General features: G+C 36.3%; 1 protein-coding gene across 1 annotated transcript in view; it reads right to left on the reverse strand.

The window, feature by feature from the left end:
* Positions 1-10,248: 10,248 nt before the first annotated feature.
* Positions 10,249-21,615, reverse strand: part of FAM91A1 (family with sequence similarity 91 member A1) — a 45,840-nt gene continuing 34,473 nt past the window's right edge. Inside the window, exons 20-24 of the mRNA XM_003782358.2 lie at positions 19,497-19,646; positions 17,178-17,282; positions 16,380-16,503; positions 15,346-15,415; positions 10,249-13,170 (exon numbers count right to left, since the gene is read on the reverse strand). Coding sequence (XP_003782406.1) covers positions 12,985-13,170; positions 15,346-15,415; positions 16,380-16,503; positions 17,178-17,282; positions 19,497-19,646 — 635 coding nt within the window. The 3' untranslated portion in view covers positions 10,249-12,984. The remainder of the gene's footprint in view (positions 13,171-15,345; positions 15,416-16,379; positions 16,504-17,177; positions 17,283-19,496; positions 19,647-21,615) is intronic.

Consider the following 21,615-nt stretch of genomic DNA (forward strand, 5'->3'; position numbering starts at 1 on the left):
CCACAGCCTCAAACTCTCGGGCTCAAGTGATCTTCCTGCTTCAGTGCTGCAAGTCAGTAATATCAGTGTGGTGGGACAGTGCACTGTTACTGACTTAGGAAGACTATGGCTTCCAGAAATTCAGAGTTAAGAATGATTCTAAATTATTTTGAGTAAATTATTTACTAAAAAAATTATGTGGTATCCAAGTTTTGCCCAATGGCTCGCCCTTTGCTTTGTACACACAAAACAGACTGCTTACCTATATGCACACACCTACAGCCCACAGCCCCACCACTGGTGAGGGGTACGGGAAGCTTCGTGATACCATCCTCCCTGCTTGTAAATATGTCCTATAAGAAAAAGAAATAAAATACAATGAGGCTGGGAGGACTTTTGATTTGAAAATGTTAGAGAACTTTCCACTCTTGGCAACCATCCACGAAAACCACAAAGAGAATGAGAAACAGAAACAATCTCTGATAAAACTCCAAGAGGTTTGTAACCCAGACCACAGAACATGAAGATGGAAAGCAGATATCTGGAACTGGAAGATGGCTTTGCAGAGCAGAGGAAGAGGAATTTAGCAGAAAAGAGTTCATCGTAAAGGGCATTTGACACCCCCCCCCAACCTCACAGCTAGGGTACTAAGGGGAAACTGAACCAGAGAGGCTGACGTGGAGGGAGGCACTGGGCTGGACAGAGATGGTGACATGCCAGCTTGAGTACCGACTGTGGAGACCACACCGCCCTCCCCAGTTCCCAGAATTTGTCAGCTGCAATTATAATGCCTGGGCAGAAATTGAAGACTCCCTCACTAGAGGAACAGCCCAAGTAGCCTCACGGTGCCACTTCACGGACCCACAGAAAACACCTGCAGATCCTGACAGTGGGAGAACTAGACACTAGTATCTAACTACAGCAATGGTTTTCTTTTTTTTTTTTTTTGACATTGAAATACATTTTATTAATAAAGTATCAATAGCAGTGTTTTTTAACCTTTTTCATCTCACACTTGAACCTATAGTTAAACTTTCGTGGCACACTGAACTTACGCCGATTAAAAAAAAAGAATAAGAGACCAGGTACAGTAGCTCACACCTGTGATCCCAGCATGCTGGGAGGCCAAGGCAGCTGTATTGCTTGAGCTCAGGAGTTCCAGACCATCTGAGCAAGATTGAGACCCTGTCTCTAAAAATTGCCAGTGTTGTGGCAAATGCCTATAGTCCCAGCTACTCAGGAGGCTAAGGCAAGAGGATCTCTTGAGTCAAGGAGTTTAAGGTTGCTGTGAGCTATGACTCCATAGCACTCGAGCCTGGGCAACAAAGCAAGACTCTGTCTCAAAAAAAAAAAAAAAAAAAAACCAAAGAATTTAAAAAAGAATATATTTTCTGTGTTTTGAATTTCTTTTGAAAATAATTTAATTAGTGATCTTTAAAATTTTTACAGCACACCAGTTGAAAATCACTCATCTACAGAATGGGTATTATCATTTAATACATTAACTGCCACCTGACTTATTTAACTTACACTAGTTTTGAGCCCAGGGCCTTGTGAAGCCTTTATAACTCACACATCTCTAGACCTATCTTGACTTCATAAAACACTGTGGCCCCAAGGAAAAACATTGTTTGTTTTAGTGTGGCAGTCATTGTGTTAAAAGAAACACTAATAGTTGTAGCTTAACCATCTTACTTTGAAATAAATCTGAATTTTCAATATGTAAATGTAACACATTCATTTGTTTCTTCTTAATTATTTACTTAGAGATGGGGTCTTGGAATGTTCCCCAGGCTGGCTTCCAACTAGGCTCAAGCGATCCTCCCACTTCAGTCTCGCAAATAGCTGCTACTGCAAGCATGCACCCCTGTCCTGGCTTCAATCTCCTTTCTCTTGACATTGGTTTGTTTCTAATTCTTTGCCATTACAAACAACACAATTACAAAGTATGCTACTTGCCTTCCAAACCTCTCCTGGGATTAGACTTGCTGGGTTTCAGGACATGCAAATGTTCAACTTTACAAGACTGTGCTAAGTTGTTTTCTAAAGAGTTTAAACCAGTTTATACCCTGACAGCAGTGTACAAGAGCTCACATCAAGAAAAAAATCTTACGGCTCGGCGCCTGTGGCTCAAGTGGCTAAGGCGCCGCCACATACACCTAAGGTGGCGGGTTCAAATCCAGCCCAGGCCGCCAAACAACGATAGCTGCAACCAAAAAAAAAAAAAAAAAATAGCTGGGTGTTGTGGCGGGCGCCTGTGGTCCCAGCTACTTGGGAGGCTAAGGCAGGAGACTTGCTTGGGCCCAGGAGTTGGAGGTTGCCGTGAGTGTGATGCCACGGCACTCTACCCAGGGGGACAGCTTGAGGCTCTGTCTCAAAAAAAGAAAAGAAAAGAAAAGAAAATCTTACATGTGTACATTTGGGGATGTTTTCTGGGTATCTTACAGTTATAAGCTTTGAATCAGTGACCCAACAACTCTGTGTGTGTGTATATAAATTTTTTGTTCTTTCTTTTTTTTTTTTTTTTTTGAGACAAGAGTCTCACCTTGTCACTCTAGGTAGAGTGCTATGGCGTCATAGCTCACAGCAACCTCAAACTCTTGGGCTCAAGCAATTCTCGTGCCTCTGCCTCCCAAGTAACTGGGACTACAAGTGCCCACCACAACTCCTGGCTATTTTCAAAGATGGGGTCTTCGTCTTGCTCAGCCTGGGTGGAACTCCTGAGCTCAAGCAATCTACAGCCTCAGCCTCCAAGAGTGCTAGGATTATAGGCATGAGCCACCATGCCCAGCTGTCTTTCTGTATTCTTTATAGCTAGAATACATGAACCCCGGAAAAGAAATGGGGTGGCTTCCTTTCCCATTACACCTCGTACACTGCCTGCAGCATTTTGCTTTTTATTTGGAGATTTCGGGCTCCTGGGGCAGAAATGCTTCTTCTAGGGAACACAGTGGGCCCACTGAATTAGCAGAGGCTGCCACCTCACCTTCTTGGGCTCCTTGTGTCATTAAAAGAACAGAATGAAGGTCACTGAATGGCTGAGGAACTCTGATAAACTGGGCTGTTGCTGCACCTTAAGGAGTGAGGCCCTCAGCCAGGCTTCTCTCCCTCAGCCAGGCAGGGTCCTCTCCACAGGGTATTTGAGTTCTAGCTCCACAGAACACCTCCTCTGAGTTTCTGAGGTATTAGCATCAGCTCAGGGGTGCTTTCCAACTCCAGAGGGCTCCTGCTTCACACTTCTAGGTTCTGGTAACCCTAAACATTTTCCTGTTTAATGACATCCTGCAGTTATTCACTGTTTTTCTTTTTCAGCCCTCCAGCCCCTGTTTAACCAAGAACCTCTATTTAACTATCTCTGTTAAAATAACTGGTTTGGCTTCTGTTTTTCTAAATGGACTCTGATAAATGAAGCTTTCTACGGAAGTATTGTGAAACTTATTAAACTCATTGCTAAGAACTTGTTTTTGCCATACAGTATCTCTTAAGATATTGAAAGCTTTTTATTTGTTCTTGGTGAATAGAGAAGTAACTGATTTTTAGCGACTGATCTTAATCTGTTACTTTTATTTTTTTCATAGTCTATTAATAGCCTGATATGTTTTCTACATAGTTATGTTACCCATGGATAATAACCATTCCTTTCAATCTCTCCAAACCTTTCGTTTTTCTTATTTCACTAGCTAGAACTTCCCATATAAGGCTTAATAAAAGTAGGAATTATCGGTAACCGTATCTAGTTGCTGAATTGAAAGGAAACGTTGCTAACATTTCACCATTAAGAATGCTGGCTGTGTGTTTTTGGTAGATAACACCCTAGTAAGATAGTTTTGAAAGTTCCTACTCTGACTTTGCTAAGTGTTTTTGCCGTTTTCTTCTTTAATTGAATACTGAAGTTTATCACAGATACTTTTTCTGCATTTGTATAGATGATATTTTCTTCCTCTTCAATGTTGGTGAAACGAATTGCACTAATGATTTGTGAAATCGGCCTTGCATCCTAGAACAAACTTGTTATCTCGTGTATATGTCACAAGGTGGAGTTTGCTCATATTTTGTTTAGGATTTTAGCAACTCTATTCAAAGTTGAGATGGTCCATATTGGCCTTTCTTGTACTATCTTGCTCTGGTTTGGGGCTCAAGATTAAAATACTTTCATAGAAGCATTATGAGGATTCCCTCCTTTTCTGTTTTCTAGAATATGCATAAATTGAAATTATCTGTTCTTTAAAAGTGTGAAGAAATATACCTAAAAGTCACCTAGAGCTGTTTTCTTGATGAGATTTTAAATTACTGATTTAAAGTTACAGAATGATTTAGGCTGTTTCTTCCTGAATTATCGTCTTAGTAAGTTATACTTTTTAAAAGTTTGTCCATTTTATCTTTGCTTTTAAATATATTGGCATAAGTTGGCATATTTTCTCATCTCTAAATTATAGTCATATCTTTTTAATTCCTAATGGTACTTTGGTTATTTCTTTTTTATTGATAATCTCATCCGTCTTCTGGTGTTGAGCTTCCCTTTTCTATCTTTGTTCTGTAACTCATTCATATCTGCAGTTAATTCCTTTGTAAATTAACTGCTTTGAATTTTCCTAATATGAATGTACCATGGGCTTCCATTTGGAACCCTGACTGATACTGCTGTATGGCCCCAATAATGATTTTTGTCTGAAGATCTGTTTTGTCTTATATATGACATTTGTTTTGGTACCTAGTTCTTTTGTTGATCTTGTCCATTACTTCACAACTTTTAACCTTTTCATGTCTTCAGATGTGTCTCTTGTATATATCAAGTTGATAGATTTAGGGGGAGAGATCCAACCTAGTCGTCTTCCCCGTGTCCCCAGTCTGGCGAGCTTAGTCGATTTTTGTGCACTGTGACTTCCTATCTGTTTGGACTGTTTCACCAGGTTAGTTTTTGCTACTTGTCCTTTCCTTCTCTTTTTCCTCTTTTTTGTTTCCCTATTCCATTTTCCATTCTACTGGTTTGGAAGTCACAAACTCTATTTTGATTTTTTTAGTGCTACCCTCCTATCTATTATGCATAATCCAAATATTTCTACCCACTTCCATGGCTGTCTTCACTTTTGAAACTTAGTTTTGCTGGATTCATAATTCTAGGTCAACAGCCATTTTCTCTAAGTACTTTGATGATGTCATCATTCTCTGAATTTATTACTGCTATGCTTGGGAGTTCCTGTATCTATGGATTCATATCTTTTGCCTGCTCTGGATAACTCTCACTCATTTTCTTTTAGAATTTACCTCACTTCATCTTCTTTCTTACTCTGGTTCACAGACTTAAAAGACAGTAAGGGAATTCTATGAACAATAAATGCCCATAAATAGTTTAGCTAGCGGGGACTCAGTTCCTTAAAAGACACAAACTATGACTCACTCAAGAAGAAACAGCTAACCTGAATACATCTGATAAAGAAATTGAATTTGTGCTCAAATCCTTCCAATAAAGGAAAAAAATAAAAGATGGTCTCAGTAGCCAATTCTAATAATATTTAAGAAAGAAATAAGACCTGTACTTCAGAGTTTTTTCCAGAAAAAAGAAATGAAACACTTCCTTACTCATTTTATCAGGTCAGAATTGCCTTAGTACCAAAACCAAAGACATTGCAATCTCTGTCAGAAATACAAAAAAAAATCCTCAATGTTAATAAATCAAATCAAGCAATTTATAAAAGATAATCCATCATAACTGAGTAGGGTTCATATCAGGAATTCAAGGCTGATTTCAATTCTTAAAAAAATAACCAATGAAACTCGCTACAGTAATAATCTAAATTTTTAAAAAAGATTATTTCATTGAATACAGTGAATAAAAACCATCATCCATTCCTGACAAAAACTTACCAAACTTGAAATAAAAGGACTTCCATAACCTAAATGTCCTCTATTAAAAGATTTATGGCTAACACCATACTTAATGGAGAGGTCTGTTGCCACTTCCACTCAATATTGTACTGGTAATCCTAGCCAGAGAAAAAGGGCAAGGAAAAGAAGTAAAAGGCGTACAGATTGGGAAAGAAACATGTCTTTATTCACAAATGACTTAATATCTCAGTGGAAAATCTCTAAGATTCTACAAAAAACCTCACTACAATGAGTTTAGCAAGATCAAAATACGCGCAAGTTAATCATACTCCTACATACAAACAATGAACTATTTTACTATGAAATAAAAAAAAAAATTAAGAGGCCAGGGGCAGTAGCTCACACCTGTAATCCTAGCACTCCAGGAGGCCAAGGCGGGTGGATGGATTGCTTGAGCTCAGGAGTTTGAGAACAGTCTGAGCTAGAGCAAGACCTCATCTCTAAAAACTAGCCAGGCATTGTGGCTGTTGCCTGTAGTCCCAGCTACTCGGGAGGCTGAGGCAGGAGGATTGCTTGAGTTTGAGGTTTCTGTGAGCTATGATGTCACAGCACTGTAGCCAAGGTGACAGAGACTCTATCTCAAAAAACAATCTAAAAAATATTTAAAAAGAAATTTTAAAAAATCCATCCCATAGCACATAAAAATAAAGTATTTAAGTAGAAATCTAACAAAAGATGAGGATTTTTACACTAAAATCTACGAAACAGTGACAGTAGTTATCAGAAAAATAAATAAATGGAGATCTCTGTTAAGATGTCAATTCTCCCTCCACATTTGTTCTGTAGACTCTATACAGTTTGATTTAAATCCCTGCAAGCTTCTGTGCAGATATTGACAAGCTGATTGTAAACTTTATAATAAGAAGCAAAATAAATAAAGGAACCAAAAATCAATTCTGAAAAAAGATCAAAGTTGGAGGAGTCACACTACCCAATTTCAGTGCAGTACTGAGGAAAGGACAGACAGACTGATCAATGGAACAGAATAGAGATATAGACCCGCAAAAAGTATCAACTGATTTTTGAACATAGCTTTATTTAAGTATGATTTATATATAACATTCACTTAAGTGTACAAGACAGTGATTCTTTGTAAATTAGAATTGTAAAACCATCACAACCCAATTTTAAAACATTTCAATCACTCCAGAAACATGCATTATCCTCATTGCTACCCCCAGGCAACTCCTAATCTACTTAGTCTCAAAGATTTGTCAACTTATCTTTAATAAATGTGTAAAAGCAGTTCAATGAAGGTAATCCTTTTCAAGAAAAGGCGCTGTATCATCTGGATATGGAAAAATAAACATTCACATACACAAAAATCAGTTCAAAATGGACTAAATATAAAACATAAAACTGTAAGACTTCTAGAAAGAAACACAGAAAAAATCTGCATAACCTTGGATTTGGTGATGAGTTTTTAGATAACAATATCAAAAGCCCAATCCATTAAAAAGAAGAAGAAGAAGAAACTGGACTTTATCAAAAAATTAAAAACATTTGTTCTTAAAAAGACACTATTAAAAGAATGAAAAGGTAATCCAGACTGGGAGAAAATATTTGCAAAACACTTATTTAATAAAGGACTTGTATTCAGAAAATATACTGAACTCTTAAACCCCCAAACAACCCAACTTTTAAAATATGGGTCAATAATGGATAGCAAATAAGTATATGAAAAGATTGTCAACATCATTTTTCATTATGGAAATATTTCAACCTCACAAGGAAATACGACCCCAACAGGAACTCCCATTTATTGCTGGTAGGAATGCAACATTATAGTCACTTTGGAAGACAGTTTGGCAGTTTCTTATAAAGTCAAATACCTAAGTATATACTTAAGTGACTAAGCAATCCCACTCCTAGGTATTTATCAAAGCAAAATAAATTATGGTTACATTAAAAACCTGTACATGAATATTAAATGATTAACAAATCTTAATACAACCATACCATGGAGTACTCAGCAACAGAATTATTGGTTCACATAATATAGATGAATTTAAAATAAAGTTTACTAGGGAAGAGAGGCCAGACCTTTGGGTCTGGCTACAAATGGTATGATTCCACTGAGTAAAAGACATTCTGGAAAAGGCAGTGTCAGAGGAATAGAAAAACAGATACTAAGTAAATGGCTGCCAGGAGTTAGGGAGAGGGGCCAGTAGTTCATTCAGCATAAAGGGAAATTTATAAGGGGATGAAATCCTTCTGTATCATACTGGGGTGGTAGACATATGACTGTATGCATACATCAAAGCCCAAATAGAGCGATTTTTACTATATGAATAAATAAAATCAACTGTCAGGAAATCCTAGATGGAATGCAAAGTGTGACAGAAGAATCTGACTGCTTTATAAATGATACAACCTTAATGAGGCAAGAAAAGGGGCCCTAGGTTACTTTGTGAAAGTGTTTTGACTAGATACTGTTAAAGTTTAAGGGGAAAAGTATTTAAACACTATACTCAAATTCAGGGGTCCTCAAACTTTTTAAACAGGGGGCCAGTTCACTGTCCCTCAGACTGTTGGAGGGAGGGCCAGACTGCAGCCCAGGAGTAGTCGGCTGCTAAGCAGGACAGGAAGCAGCGGCAAAAACACCCAGCCAGCCAGATAAATGTCCTAGGCAGGCTGCATGCAGCCCACGGGCTGTAGTTTGTAGTTTGTAATTGGTTCATTTGTTTCTCCAAGGGCATAAATTAACTTTTCTGAAACCTCTTTATAAGTATTGTAAGTTTGAACAAATAAGCAAATAAATTGTAGCTAAAAGGAGCCAAGTTTTCCACTGTCAGAGAAAGTTATACAGTTAAGCTAGAGTGAACCTTGTGGTGCTGGTTTATACTAAGTCCCGACTTACCCATGTCCACAGGCCCGGATACAATGTATCCCTTCAACATCACTCATCACAATGTGGATGAGGAAAAAGAATTGGGTTTCACTATATGTCATTTCACTAAAAGTCACAGTTTCCAAGAACCTTTCTGACAATGTTAAATGAGGATTTATACTGTCAGTATATTCTCATGTTTAACTTAATATACTCACAGATAGAGATATGTGTAACTCTGTACTGGCTAGTATATATATTTATATCCCCTAGTTCCGTTAACTCAGAGACCCAGAAGCAGTGACACTCCAGTAACAGTAAGCACACCCAACATCCAGATCTTAGTTTCTAAATACCACCCTCCAATAAAAAGAACCAAGGTTCCTTGGAGAACCAGATAATACTTACAGTGCCAGAAAGTAATAATATGGTCTCTAAAAAAAACTTTAGAACCCAGCCTCAAAGAGTTCCCAATTGTCAAAGCTAAAGACAATTTGCATAACAAAATAAATAACAACACTGGATTTCAATCCAAAGAATAAAATAAATAGCCACGAATCCATGCTAATAAATGATCAGATAAATGGGAGAAATATTTTCTTTTTTCTTCTAGAGATGGGGTCTTACTCTACCTCAGGCTAGCCTTGAACTTGTGAACTCAGGTGATCCACCAGCCTCAGCCTCCCAGAGTGCTAGGATTACAGGCGTGAGCCACTGCACCCGCAAATAAATGTCTTTTAAAGAACTAAAAAAAAAAAGAGAAATATTTTCTTTAAAAAAAGAATTCTAAAATAATATGTATCAATACTCCTCCTGATAAGGAAATAAAAGTTAAATTTCCCTCCCCTTGAGTGTGGGCTTGACTTAGTGACTCTACTAAAGAATGCAATAAAAATGGGGGAAAAATAGTATCTTACAGTGGGAAAATCAAGCAGATACCCTTACCCATCTTAACCAGTGAGGGAACATCACAAGTGATACATACTGACATCACGTTCCCCAGGATATGACACACTAATGAAAAGGGCACATCACTTCATCATATCCTTTCTCATAAGGCGATAAACCCACACTGAAAGACATCCTACAAAATAACTGACCAGCGGCACTCTTTACAGTGTCAAGGTCATGAAAGACTGAGAAACTGTCACGTGCTGGAGAAGATTAGGAGGCACTGCTGGCTAAATAAACGCAATGTGATATCCTGGACTGGATCCTGAAACAGAAGGACATTAGTGAGAAAACTGGTGAAAGGAAAAATAAAGTCTGTAGTTTAGGAAATAGTACTGTACCAAGGTTAATTCTGAGTTTTAACGGTTGTGCCAGTCATCTACACCAGGTGTTAACAGTAGGGGAAGCACAGTGACTGTATAGGAAACATCACTTAACTACCTATCTTCGGTACTTGTCTACAAATCTGAAATTACTACAAAATAATAAAGTTTCTTTGTTTGGGGGGTTTTGTTTGTTTGTTTTAAAGTATATAAAAACCACAGCACTGTAAGCATGGTTGTATTTTAAATTACGGAACTTTCAGAACATTAAACACATTCTCAAAGTAATTTGATCAACACCACAGTTTATTTGTAAACATGTTATATGTGTCAATAATCAAATTGACAACACTTTATACACCTCATTGTATAATATTAAGATCCTAACAAAAAACAATCCAATGTATTCAGTTATAGTTTTGGTACTTTAAAATCTTTAAATACAAATTATACTTGAAACATTGAACATAAAAAAGAAGCATGAATCACAGAGAAAACTGAAAAAAGTAAAAGAAACCAATACTCCCCCCCAAAAGACAAATACAAAATCATCTTTACATGTTGACATGTTTAAAAAAGAAAGAAAGAAATCAAGGAAATCAGAACAATGTATTTTTTAAAATGATATAAAATTGCATCTCTTTAGACACATTTGTGAGGTGAAACTGTACCAATATTGAACTGTGTCCTTTTTGTTTCCTCTTGTTCTAAAGAATGCTTGTCAGGGTCTGAGCTACCTTGGGGTGTGTGGGGGAGGAGGTGGCGCAAAGCCAAACAAAACTTCTTGTAACATTCACAAAATAATTGAATAAAAGTTTTTCATAAATCTTCTTTGGCAAATAACGAAGTATATATTTTAAATTTTCCTTCTTATTCAATTGGATCAACACGTATAAAATTTAAGGAATTATATGTGTTACTGTATGAACACAACAAAGGCAAATTCTTATATAAAGTAAAGCACAACATCAGCATTTCACATTTTACTAACAGCTCTAAAAATGCAGATCCTCCCTCCCTAAGAGTACTGAGAGGTCCTCAGCTGAGAAGATGGTATTTACTCTTTCCTCATTTAACACAAGAAACTAGAGTTGACCACATGTTTTTCAGTACTCTCCCTAAAATTCATGATCATTATTCGGTTCTATTTTTCTTCCATAATTCCTCAAAGGAAGTAGAGCAGCAAATCATTCCCATATTTTAAGCTTTAAACTCAACAACACTGGGTTCACTGCCAACAACTACAAAATGTTCAATTCTTTATTAGTGTACATGCTATTACAGTTGTTTCTTTAGATTGTTAATACAGGAATAAATAAAATAACTACACTTAATTCAAACAAAGAAAATTAAAATGAGATTAGAGACTCCTGATCAAATAAAATACTTACAACTTTCAGTTGAAAAACTGTAATAGTTACATACATACATATTTAATAGTGCTTGGAATGTACAATATCAATTATTGGAAAAATAAATGAGTGATTCACAGTCATAAGAAATTATTTTAATATTAGCACAGACAAACATAACATACACATGGTTTCTACCTTCTATAGTTCTATAGGACAAAGTAGGAAACCAGACACAACTGCATTGACCCCCAAAACAGCACTGACTGTGCCACAGATAATCTGGTCCAAAATATTCAATTCTATAGATAGGCCATGGTATTGAATACATGGTTACGATAACAGTTTTAAGAAAGGCATATATTTCCAGAGGTACATTAAATACACAAATATCAGTTCTATAAGTAACAAAAATTATCAGCAAAATGTTTAGGTTATAACGTTCCCAAACTTTCTAATTCTTAAATGTTTCAGATATATGTTATCTGACCAGTGAGCGTGGTTACAGTTTTCAACTAGCAAACCATTACCCTCTAAAGGAGCTAATTATAACACTGCACAAACTTCCCAAGGAGGGTAACCTGAAAAGTCTAAAAAGTGATTCCAATTATCCTAATTAACATTTGTGATATTCAAAGAATCAATGACTCAAGAAATACTTTGAAATTAGTCAATTTTGCTTTATCATTTCCTACAAAGCTATTGACATAAATTTAAAATCCGGAATACGTTAGACCATGTCTTCAAAGTAGGTTTATCACTAAGGTATTTTGATCCAAAGACACAGCCTTAACACTTCTAATATGTAATTCTAATCTAAAATCAGAATCCTTGGTTTGAAACCATCAAAGCTGAGAGACAAAAAATAAATCAGGGTGAGAACATGCACCAGCTGCAGCTGCAAGAGTGAAAAATAAATTCTATTTTTCCATAAAGACTCTATGAAAATATAAAGCCCAAAGTGACTGAGAACAGAAGTCCACATATAAACAGTGTTTAAAAATAGAATGTTTTCCAAAGCTTCTCATGAGATGTCACTGAATAGTCCTAGTCTAAGACCCTAGGAATCAAGGTTACGTTATATATAACTATGTGGATTTACATACCTTCAACTATGTTCAACTGATATACATAATTTACAGACATCCACAGGAATACTTAATGCCCCATCATATCATCTCTCAATACTGGATGTTTACTGTTTTATAGTTTTACTACTTTAAGTACCAAGAAGCCTTTTTTCAGAGGAAGAGTTCTCTCTCTTCCTTTGATCCCCTAAAGTATAGGTAACAAAATATAAAATTAAACAAGATTTATGTTTGATAAACTAACATATAAAATTACCATTGCAATATTCATAGTGACTGCTTATAAACATAACAGTCATCATAAAGCCTATAAAGTATCTCCTTAGTTTTATAAAAGAAATGCAGATTGTCTCAAGGTAAAAAATACAGTGCAGCTGCTAAAAAGCACTTTGTTGCAATACGATGTGCAACAAGGAGCAAAACTTCAGAAACATGAACATGTTCCCCAACGGTCAAGACCAGTGAAGCGAGAATTGCACTGCAGCAGCAGGACGCTTTTTAGTGGCTGACGCTGTAAAGCTAACGTTAAGGAAGAAAAAAGGCAGAAAGTGTGAGCAACAAATGGCGTAACCGAATTATTGCAAATGGAGATTAGCAATAAGAAGTGAGGAAGGTGACTGTCCACTCCACTCTGATAAGATGCCATCTTTAAATATTAAGTTTTTTGCAGGAAGTGGAACCCCCATATCAGCATAAGAGGACTGTGAAAGCAAACTTGAAAAACTGGGCTCCAGGGGAATCTCCAGTGTTGAAGCACCTTCCTGAAAGATTAAGAAACAAGAGAAATAATCTATATTCAGTACTTTGCCAAACCACTTAATATGGTTATCTGAGAAATGTTTATAGAATGCACAGCACTACAGCAGACATAAACATCTAAACATCTGCCTTGTGAATCCCCCCAATAATCAATCAATACATGCAAAAATGACTAATACAAGTCACATGCTTTGAAATCAACAGAAATAGTGAATAAGAAAAAGTTAACTGTCAGAAGGCTGAGTATACTTCAAAGTTTTACTTAACTGGAAAAAATCTCTGAAACACCTAAGCCCCAGAACAATCCATCCACTCCAGGCGTCTCAGATTCATATATATAAAACACAGACCTCTCCCCAGAACTCCAGGCTCAAACATCCATCTACCTGACATCTCCTCTCAGGCGTTTCCCTTTGCCTATACTTAGCATGTCCATCACTGAACTCTGAAAATTTCCCTTACCCCTTCCTCCCCAGGCTTCTCTACTCCACACATTTGGCTAATCAAGAAATAGAAGACTGGGCGGTGTCCCTGTGGCTTAAGGAGTAAAGCGCCAGCCCCATATACCAGATGTTGGGGGTTCAAACCCAACCCCGAGCCAAAAAAAAACTGTAAAAAAAAAAAAAAAGAAAAAGAAATAGAAGACTTACTCTTGATCCCTCCCTCCTTCACACCCTAATCTCTTCCTCACAGTTAATTCATCACCAAGTTTTATTAGTCTATCTCCAAAATGTATCCCAGTGATACCTTACTCATTCACCATAGCCAAGGCCAGTGATCTACAAAGAGGGGTACTCATTCCAAAGTAGGGTACAGTACTAAATGAATTTTGGATTTTCTTCTATTTACTGCATCCCTATAAAATTTCTATTTTTGTTTATTTTTTGAAATATACATAAATTACTGATACAGGAATGTGTACATTTAGTAAACAAAATTTTGCTGGGCATACATGCAAAATTTGGTATTTTCATGAAAAAGGTACTCAGTTACCAGCATCACTTGCTTAAGCTATTATAATAGCCTCCGAACTGTGCTTATTTCTACCCTTGTCCCCTTCTATTCTCCAAACAGTAACTAACATTTTTACAAAATCAGGAAAAATGTTTCCCCTATTTAAAAACCTTTACTTCTCGGGCCGTGCCAGTGGCTCAAAGGAGTAAGGTGCTGTCCCCATATACCGGAGGTGGCAGGTTCAAACCTGGCCCTGGCCAAAAACTGCAAAAAGACCAAAAACCTTTGTTTCTCTTTACACTCAGCATATTACACAAATTCCTGAACATAGGCCCTGTGTATCACGGGCCCGTTCTCTTCCAACTCCTCTTTTGCCACTCCTTGTTTCTTTGTACACTGAGCACTTCCCTGACATAAGACCTATGGACCTGGAAGCTCTGCCTAGAATACTCTTTTCCATGACTTAGGTTTTGGCTTACATATTATCTCTCACCATTTCAACTGGGTCTACCTGCAGATTCCACCATAATGGAATGCAGGTTTGGCTCCTTTACAGTACTTACTACAATCTGTAATTACTTATGTATTCTGAAGTTTATTTGACTATTGTCTCATCTAACACTATCACTTCCATTAGTGTATTACACAGCACTATTTCCCTAGCACCTAGCAAAGGGTATGGCATAGGGTAGATTCAAGTTTTATTGAATGAATGAATGAATGAAATAAAACTCCAAAATGTGATTTCATAATGTTAGATCAAATACTCTAAATAGAAATAACCCATTCTATAAGTTTATGTTAAATCAAGTCTAGAATATCCTTTATTTCCTTGTGGGGAAAACAAAAAATCCTGAGCACTGGCCTTCAATGCCGTAACAGAAAACCCCCCTCTTGGCAATGCATAATCGTTGCATCTTTAATGGAGTATACCATAACCAAGCACCAGCACCTAGCATGGTGCACAGCCCAGGATAGATGCCTATCTCATTTCTGTTGAATAAAGCACTGACACAGAACAAAAGATCAAGCTTTGGTGTCTGAAGACCTGGCCAATTAAATGTGCAAGTAAATTAACTTCTCAAATCTGAGAGTCTTTACCTATACGATGAAATTAATGCTTATTATCTTGCTACTGTGGAGACTGAAAAATAAACATGGAAGTGTCTTGCACACTATAAAGGTCTATACAAGTACCATTTGAACGTTTTATTTTCTATTACCTGGAATGAGTGAACAAAGTTAAGGACTTGCAAAGAAAGTTTTCTGCTGGAATGTAAGAGGTTTTGAAGGCTATAAAAAAAAAAAAAGGAAGAGAAAAAGTTTAAAATGAACATATTGGTAAGAACAAATATCTCATAAGAGTTCAATTTTAGCAACTTAAATCCATTTACATACGTATTTACATCTTAATCAATTAATTTAAAAACCAATTTCAATGGCTTTTCATCAATAAAAGTGCATACAGTGCATATAAGTCATTTTGAAATATAAAATATTATATAACCAAAATTGAAGTTACTGTTTAAAAAAGAAACTTTTCAACTATTAGTAAAAATAAATATTAAATGAAAAAAACTTCTTAAATGATTTAGGCACTTTGAAGAATGACAATGACACAAACCACTTCAAATAGCCAGAATAATTTTAAGAGACAACCTGATAAAAAATATGAAACACTTAACACACATCAACCCACCTAAAAGAAATATTTTCTCAAATACGTAAACTGGTAAAAATTTTAGTGGCAATCTTTAAAGTTTCACAGTATTTCTACTTTTTATTCATGTATGTTATTTTACTTTCATAGAACAGATAGTAAAATAAACTGAGTACTTTAAATTTAATTTTATTTTTTTAACTGAGTACTTTTAGTTTTACGACATAAGCTACATTAAGCCAATCAAATGAATTGAGAAGTACATATAGAGAAATTTTGTATTAAGAAAAATATATAGGTTCTAGATTCACACCCATATAAGCATGCCCATTTCACTACACCATCACCAAACCTGGGTGCCTAGTAAAGGTAACTAACCAAAGTATGAGCCCAAAGTGTCTGCATGTGACTGATTTCTAATCTAGTGAAATTTAATTTTGAAAAATACAGCAAAACCCTTAAACTAGCCATCTCAATAAATACATACAAGGCAACTACTACATTCATGTGTGAAACAAAAGCAAGCAAGATTCAGGAACCTTTTACTGACAGCCTGAAAGTCAAGCAGAGGGAAAGGAGAATAGATATAAACCTCACCTCTCTTTTCTGCAAAGGCCATGTGTAGCAATTTTCCTACAAACTTTCTGGTTTAATTCTGAACTAAACAGTGGAATTCCAAAGCACAGCTCAAGAGGAACCCAATCTGCTTCTGTTGTGGCACCTAAAAAAGGACACAATAAACTTATTTGTAAATCACGCACAGCAGAACCTCTGTTAACCTGACCACCCAAGAGACTGTAACAAACTGGTCAACATACAGAGGTGGTCAACATAAGAAATTTCCACTGAGTACATGTGATGCATGCCCAGTCTCTGAAAGTTAGGTCAACTTAAGGAGGTGGTCAACTATGGAGGTTCTACTGTTTATCTATTTATACATATCATATGACAAGCATTTTGTGACCTGAGGGTCGGATTCCTGGCCCTAGTGACATCCAGTAGTGGGCATGGAAGGGGAGGGGGAATCGAATGGGGCCAGTTATCTCTGAAAGAAGAGAGTATGTTTTTTTGAGTATATACATGTGACTGGGGAGAAAGTACACAGCTTTCATCAAGTATTCAAAGTAGTCATGTACCCAAAAAAGAATAGTGTAAGACGTTTATAAGATGAAAGAATGAATCAAAATATTTAATACAGGAAAAATTAAATTTATTATTTTCAAGTCATAATTTTATACTACTTGAACTACTACTATTCTAAGTATATAAAAATGTTTCCTAGAAAACTTTAATAAAAGTTCATTACAGATAACAATAGACAAATGACTTACCAGAAAAGTTAAACCCCAGCAATTAGTCTAAAAATAAAATTGCAAAAAATTTTTAACACTTTACCAGCAATTGGCTTTGTTGCTGAATCTATAGTTGTTTCCTCAATGACCATTTCAAATGATTCCGTACTCCCATTTACATCTGAGCCAGAAGCTAAATCAGGTTCTCCTTAAAATTAAAGGGAATATTTAGGATTCTGGAAGTTAGTAGAATATGTCAATAAATCAGTCTTCACATAAAGAGGACCTTCATATAATGGCACTGATTATAGGGAAAAAATGAATAACGCTTGGACTAAAGCACTGGTTCTAAACCAGGGTTGCAATTTTGCAGGATGTGATGCTCCTGATATCTACGGATGCTAAACATGCAGGATAGTCCTCCATGAGAAAGAATTGTCAAGCTCAAGATGCAAACAGTGCTGAGGCTAAGCATCTCTAGCCTAAGGAAATCAAAATCCACAAGGTAAGACAAAAGTCAAACTTTCACTTAGATCACTATTAAAGCTGTTTCTATCCCTATGGAAATATTCATTGTCATCATGTTATTCCTCTTTGGAATTCTTTATTGACTCTTCATGTCTTTCAACACTCCAAGATCTCTAGACTTTACCTAACTCTCTACTCTTATCTTCTACTGCTATCCAGCAAATAAAATCCTTTCTTTTGGCCATGATGAGCCACAGTCTCCTAATTCCCTCTGCCTGAAAGGCTGGTGCCTTTCAAAAAAAAAAAAAATCATCTTTTGTCTAGCTGTTTATTTTTCAAAACCCAATTCAGACTTTACCTTTTCTAAGCAGCCTTCTCTGGTAGCTCGGCTGGGCTAAGATCTGCCTTCTCTGTGCTGCACTAGCAGTTTAAACAGACCCCTATTACTGTCATTAGCACTCTGTACACTGATTCCCTCATTTGTCTCTCTCTCCAGATTTTAATCTCTGGAATAAAATCTGGTCTCACTAATTTAAATATCTCTAACACCTAGGCAGACATTCTATAAATGTTTGTGGAATGAATGATATAAAAAATGTCAACTTTAGTAGACATGCTTTGAAATGACTAAGACATAGACAGCCCTTTTCTCTAGAAAATGTTCCTGCAATACCTGGTAGTCAACTATTGAAAGCTACCCTACTCCTCAGGTCAAAGTTAAATGAACCAGGAGTAGCTACCTGTCACAAAGAAAGCCAATCCAATTGACCTGATGGCTAGAAATCAACCACATTTGCTTAGGGTTCCAAACTAAGAGGCTCATGGAATATTTTTAATCACTGGCAGACATTTGATTGTTTCAGTCTCCCAGGGTTAAGTGAGCAGGGACTGGCATCGTGGCAACCAAAACCACATACAAACCAATATTCTGCCAGAGCAGAAACAAGAAGCATGACGCAGTTTATGAGAAAATGGACTTTCAAATGAAAAAGAAAGTGGTGTCTAATGAACATTAGCTGTTGTCAATACTCAGGACAGACTGGAGAGAGAAGGAGAGGCCAGGAAGGCTAAGCAGGGGATGATAGCAATAATACATGATTAAGGGATCAGGACCCAGACTAGAACATTTTTATACAGAATTTAAAAAGGAGAGAGAGTGGAGAAAACAAGTGAGGGACATTTCTAAATCACAGAACTTGGAAGTTAAATGAACAGAGCAAAAAAAAAAAAAAAAAAAAATGAGATTAAATTAAAATTTTAGGCCTGGGTAACAAAGACAATGGTACACTTGATGGAAAAAGAAAAGATGAAAGGGAAAATCTATTAAGTCTATGTTGGAAACATTTTTACAGAGACTTGAGTTTTGAAACCACCACCCTATAAAGCTACCTTAACTCAAACCCTGTAAACACAGATGTGACGGTAAAGGGCTAAAAGCCCCCAAACCATTCTGTATTCCAACCCTATTTTCTCCATTTGAACAACTGATGCTTGTCCAAAAGATGTTACGAAATATTTTCTCATCCTTCAGCAAAAAGAACATTAATTATTAAATAATTCAACATTCCCAAAAGGTTTGCTAGTTTTTATATAATAAGATTATGCAGAGCCGGGTGTCATGGCTCATGCCTGTAATCCCAGCACTCTGGGAGGTCAAGGCAGGTGGAATGCTTGAGCTCAAGTTCAAGACCAGCCTGAGGAAGAGTGAGACCCCATCTCTAAAAAGCTAGCCAGGCGTTGTGGTGGGCACCTGTAGTCCTAGCTACTTGGGAGGTTAAGGCAAGAGACTCACTTGAGCCCAAGAGTTTGAGGTTGCTGCGAGTTAGGACACTATGGCACTCTACTGGGGGCAAGAAAGTGAAACTCTGACATAAAAGAAAAAAAAAAGATTATGTGAATTATCTTAATTCAAAACAAAATCATCTTAATTCAAAGAACCCAACTATTGGCTAACCTCTCTCATCAGAAGCATCACTGAGTTTTCTATTTGCTAGTTGGCTGGAAGCGTTCAACATGGTGACATATCCACAGAAATGCTGCAAGTCCACTTTGCTCCTTAACATCTGCAACGCTTTATGAACACACATATTGACACGAGTGAACTCTAAGGACAAAGGAACGACACAACATTAGTGACTAGTTTTATAACACAACACCAACTTAAATATACTTTTCTTTATTAAGCAATTCTTAGAAATACTTTCATACATAATATATCAAGATTGACTCCAGTGCAGAAATATATGTGATTACAAAAGAATGTTGTTCACACAACATGTTTACAAACTTCAGGAAGCATCTGTAAAACAAATTACCCGCTAAATAAGCAAATAAAGCCAATCAGTGACAAATTCTCTAGACTTCCCCTTGTGGTTCTACTCTGCCTGGAAAACTTACTTGGCAGGCTTCTATCAGGAAATGTATTATACACAAATTATATTTTTAAAAAATTTAAGAAAAGCCAAGTTATTCTTATTGAAACTAAAGCTAATTAATATTATTTGAAATCATATGCCTAAATTACTTATATATTAGTTCAAGTTCTCATAAATATGTAAACTTACAAAAGAGAAGATGCTCTCTATCCAAATATGAAGATAACTCTTTTACACTTCACATGATACCGCAAGGCAAGGGACTCCCATCAGTTCTTGAGACTTTCTAAATTTTAAGACCTTGTTGTCACTATCTACATCTTCACATAAACAAGTATTTTTTTCCTTACAATTTGTTTAGAAGATTAAATGGCAAGGTTTAGCTGTAGAGAAGTCCTCATATAAGAACAGGAGCTATTTGAGACAGAAAACTCTTCTCTACCGGTTTTATACATATTTATTCACAACAGGCAGAAGCAAGCATCTTAATTTCAAACATGAGGCTTCTGCAGTCTAGCCATGTGAAATGGAAAAGGATTATTTATAAATTCTCCCTTTCCTTCTTTAGAGGAGTAGGGTTAGTGGCAACTAGAACAGTAAGTTCTATGAAACAACATAAGCTATATTCAACAGAGAAAAGGTATCTTCTATATTATAAAAGAATGAATATGTTTCTATAGAAATTCTCTCAGCATCCTGCGTCAAATCTACAGTGGCTCACATTCCAGTGGCTCACATTCGTTTCTAGAAAGACACAAACAAAGCTCTCTTGTTTAGTTCTAACAAGCTTGATTTAGCAAAAACCCTGCAAAACCCTGCATCCACTCAAATCCCCTCTAATGTTAAAAATAAAATTGAACAGCAGAAAGAAATGCTGAATCAAGAAATATATGCAAGTGTTCTATAAACTACTAATACAAGTGTTCACTACCATCCATTTCTAAATTACCTAACAAATTTGTAAGTTGATTAAAAAAATTAAAATATGAAACCACTAAGTTTCTAGCAGCAGTCTCTAGTATGTACAGTGTATATACACAAACCAATTAATCCACAAGTTGAGACTCAAAGACTCAACTTTGGGGTTGGGTTAGGGTTAGGGTTGGGGAAATCCTAGAAATTCAAAAAATCCTCAATGAATATTACAAGAAACTTTATTCCCAGAAATATGACAATCTGAAAGAAATTGACCAATACTTGGAAGCACACCATCTCCCAAAACTTAGCCAGAATGAAGTGGAAATGTTGAACAGGCCCATATCAAGAGACTTAACTTTGCACTGAACATGGTAAAAATACCCCCCACAAAAAGAATGTATGAGACATTGAGGGGGGAAAAAAAATCACCTTTCTAAGCATAAAATCTTCCCTATGACTTACGAGTTATCTTTTCCCCCAATCTTCAAAAAATAAACAATGAAAGGAAACTGAAGGGCTAAGCAGAGAGAAAACAGTCTTCCATCTAGGCAGATAATCTACTTATTATCTTCAACTCCAAGAGAAATTAACATTTTTTCAAAGGTCCTAAATGAGTCTTGCTCTAACAGTTTTTGCAGAGAAAGCACATTAAAAAAAAAAAAAAAACTTTTGTCAATACTCTTTAATAGCAGAATAGTTAAAAATTCACTTCCTGCCACATTTCCCATCAAATCACTGACATTTAATGAATAAAAAAAAGTCAATGGATACAATTCAAAA

The sequence above is a fragment of the Otolemur garnettii genome, unplaced genomic scaffold (assembly GCF_000181295.1).
Source record: "Otolemur garnettii isolate 467f Iridium unplaced genomic scaffold, OtoGar3 scaffold00004, whole genome shotgun sequence".
NCBI classification, from domain to species: Eukaryota; Metazoa; Chordata; class Mammalia; order Primates; family Galagidae; genus Otolemur; species Otolemur garnettii.